This window comes from Gossypium hirsutum, chromosome A04 (genome assembly GCF_007990345.1).
Source record: "Gossypium hirsutum isolate 1008001.06 chromosome A04, Gossypium_hirsutum_v2.1, whole genome shotgun sequence".
NCBI classification, from domain to species: Eukaryota; Viridiplantae; Streptophyta; class Magnoliopsida; order Malvales; family Malvaceae; genus Gossypium; species Gossypium hirsutum.
Window position 1 is genome coordinate 9,548,334 of NC_053427.1, and position 3,284 is coordinate 9,551,617.

Genomic DNA, 3,284 nt, shown 5'->3' on the forward strand with positions numbered 1-3,284 from the left:
CTAAATAAAAAAATTGAACAACGTTAAAAAAAAAAAGGAAAGGATAAATTGTATTCAAATAAAATGAAATGAAAATTGCATCTAGGCAAAAAATACTTGACAGAAATACTTAACAGATTTGTTATTATATTAATATTTGAACTGCCACCTCACTTTTCTGTTAAATACTTAACAGAAATAGGTAAAAGAAAACAAACCAGTTGAGTGGCTATTTTGAAACTGACAAAACTAAAGAAGCGTAATAAAATTTACCCATTTATTTATATTTATGGTTATTGTAACTAAAGAAGCGGTTGCACTTTTTCGTGCGACTTCTACTCACGGGATTGTTGACTTTTACAATGTGAACAAGAAAAACACAACAACCAAAAGATACAAAACGTACGACTAGCTTGGGTGTTATTGCAAGTTTTCGAACGATAATCGGAAGGAAGACTGTAAGAAAACCAAAATCTAATGCCTTATAACATATGAATTTCTTCCTCTCTGTTTTTCTTCACACATTTTCTACTATAAAAAGCCGATGTGGTAGTTGACGGTCGTTTTCCACCGGCTCTACATCCGATTGTAAACAACATCATTGATTTCTATGGAGGTGTTTCAGCAACAAGTAAGATGAACCCAAGTATTTTCGAGGCGATCTATATCACGTTCTATGCTTCACTGAGTGTCGGATATTGAAGTGGAGGGATGCAACAAAGGATGCTGTATGCAACATTTGAAGAAAATTGCTTGTGCTTACATCGGTTTGATGGAGTGTCGAAAGCTGGATAATATGGCTTTGAGGATATCCAATTGAGTCTGAGTTGAATCCTGGGAAAGAAGAGCATACTAAGATATGTGAACGGTCCAAGGTGTTTATGGATGCTGTAGAAGAGTTTAGAAGCTTGGTCAAGCTCGGTCTAGCTTTATCAACTTTCACTTTTAATGTTTGAGGTCAATTTACCTTATTAAAATGAGCATAATTCTCATTCAATTATTTAAACTCAAATTTTAGTTTCAAAAAAATGAAAATATATATTAACAAGAAAAACTCGATTGGACTTGATAGTTACTCAAATCAAAGTAGTAGGGTACTCGAATCCGGTTCATTTGTCAGCTCTAGCTCAACGTTGATCTGGCCAGGTCTTTTGAACATACCAGAGCTGACAGGCTTATCGTTGAACTCTTCTGCAGCATCCATAAACACCTTGGACTGCTCACATATCTTTGCATGCTCCTCTTTCGCAGCACTCAACTCAGCCTCTAACTTGGATATCCTCAAACCCGCACTATCCAGCTTTTGACGTTCCATTAAACCGATGTATGCACAAGCAATTTTCTTCAAATGTTCCATGGCGAAATCCACCTTGAAATTAATGCGTAAAGCATCTTTGATTGCATCCCTCCACTTCAATATCAGATCCTCGTTGACGTGCTCCAGCCGTAAATTGCTCATCTCTTTGACAGAAGCACAGAACATGATATAAACGGTCTCGGCAATACTTGGGTTCATCTTACTTGTTGCAGAAACATCACCGTAGACTTCGATAATGTTGTTTACAATCGGATGTAGGGCTGGTGGGAAACTATATTTTCCTACTGATATGCGCTCACCATGTAAGCCAGTGAAGTCAGAGAACTTCACTCTGCTCTCGTCATCAGCTTCAAGTTTCATAAGAATGTCAGTAATGGCTGCTTCATTATTACTGCATGTTTCAACTTCAGAACTCGTCTGATTTTTTGCTATACCGTCATTACCATCAACTACATTTACAGGAACTGTTCCCTGCAGATTTTGTATCTCATTCATCTCCAAATTGCAGAGCCGAGACAATGAATTGTGAGGGAAAACAAATCAGGATTCCAGAATTTGAATCTTTATGAGAAACTTAATATGGTCTAATCCAAGGTATCGAAATCCAAACATAAATTCCAGTTCAAGCATTAGATTTTTCAAACATGTAGAACAATTAATATGCCATACCTTGTCAACAGCTTCAGAGTTTGTTCCATGGACGGTAACAGTTTGAGGGTGAAGCTGCTTGCCGGTTGACTGGGTAATGTAACCATCCTGTCTCTGTTGAGCTGCTGCTTGGAATTGCGCATTAAAGAGTAGCAATCCAAGTTGTGCTTTCAACATTCCATTCTCAACGTTGAACCGTTGAATTTCCTCTTTCAAGCGTTTAATCTCCCCAATCTGTTCATCTGCTGTTACCTACACCGCATAATGTCAATATCAAACAAGACAAATCTAAGAAATCAATTTACATAATTTGGTCACCACTTGACCATTCTAGTTAAAATACAATCATATCAATATGATGGGTTAAAAAGGGCATTTAAAGTAAACATTTTGATTATAACTAATTCCATTAGAGGCTATATTCTAGAGAGAGAGAAAAACAATTGGATTATCTTATACCTTGCGCTTTTGCCTGTACTTGTAATCACTCTGTCTTTTGTTTTCTTTTCTTTGAGCTGGAGTGAGTTTAAATCGAGTCCCACCTTCTGATACTGTTTGATGTGAAGCTTCGGATGTTTCTCCTTGGTTGAATTGATGGTGTTGGTCTAGCAGAGACTGATCCGTTGGTCCATCGTCTACAGCAGAGAAGTCGATGTTGTCCTGTACTAACCCATTGTCTCTGCCAATCAGCTCCAGCCATCCATCTACTACGCCCCAAGAATCAGTTTGGTGTGGAAGTCGTGGCTCGCTGGGTATGTTTGAGCCAAAAAATGAAGTGGATCCATCTGATGAATAACCCTCCATGTTTACCCAGATGTAGAACCTTGATTTGAACGGCCAAAACAAAACAATTCTTGAATTCAACCAGATTTCTGCAATAAAAAAGAAAAAACATATACAGGAGGAAGGCAAGAGATGTAATAAGAGGTGGGCAGTAAGAGTTTGAAGTCTCTGATTGGATGGAGTTGGATTATTTATTTATTGACAAATTTGCTTAAGGTGGTCTCGTAGTTGAAAAACTTCAATCGCTCGACAACTCCCGACCTATTCCTACATTTTTTTAATATTCTGTATTGTTTGTTATTCGTTTACACTGTAAGTCAACGAACACTCACGCCTGTAGAAGTCGTCCGAATTTGTAAAACCTTACAATGTTTTATTTTGGGTAAACTTTCCTCATAGTCACCCAAATTTTAAGGTCTTTTTGTATTGGTCACAAATTTTTTTTTTAATTTTAGTCACTCCCATTACATCAATTACAATTTATAGTCATTCTACTATTACAATACCTTTGATCACCAAATGAAATATTGGAATAATAACCAATTTAGTCTTTAAC

The 3,284-nt window shown here is 36.9% G+C and overlaps 1 protein-coding gene across 2 annotated transcripts; it reads right to left on the bottom strand.

The window, feature by feature from the left end:
• Positions 1-373: 373 nt before the first annotated feature.
• On the bottom strand, positions 374-3,284 carry LOC107886447 (uncharacterized). 2 transcript variants are annotated; one of them, XM_041110899.1, is made up of 4 exons: positions 2,405-3,284; positions 1,967-2,197; positions 1,056-1,792; positions 374-813 (listed from the first exon to the last, which is right to left on the bottom strand). In XM_041110899.1, exons 1-3 carry the CDS (start codon positions 2,747-2,749, stop codon positions 1,061-1,063), a joined length of 1,308 nt encoding a protein of 435 aa, XP_040966833.1. In that variant the 5' UTR covers positions 2,750-3,284; the 3' UTR covers positions 374-813; positions 1,056-1,060. The 2 variants fall into 2 exon arrangements, with proteins under 2 accessions (XP_040966833.1, XP_016665894.2); XM_016810405.2 differs by having other exon boundaries at positions 374-1,792; positions 2,405-3,283.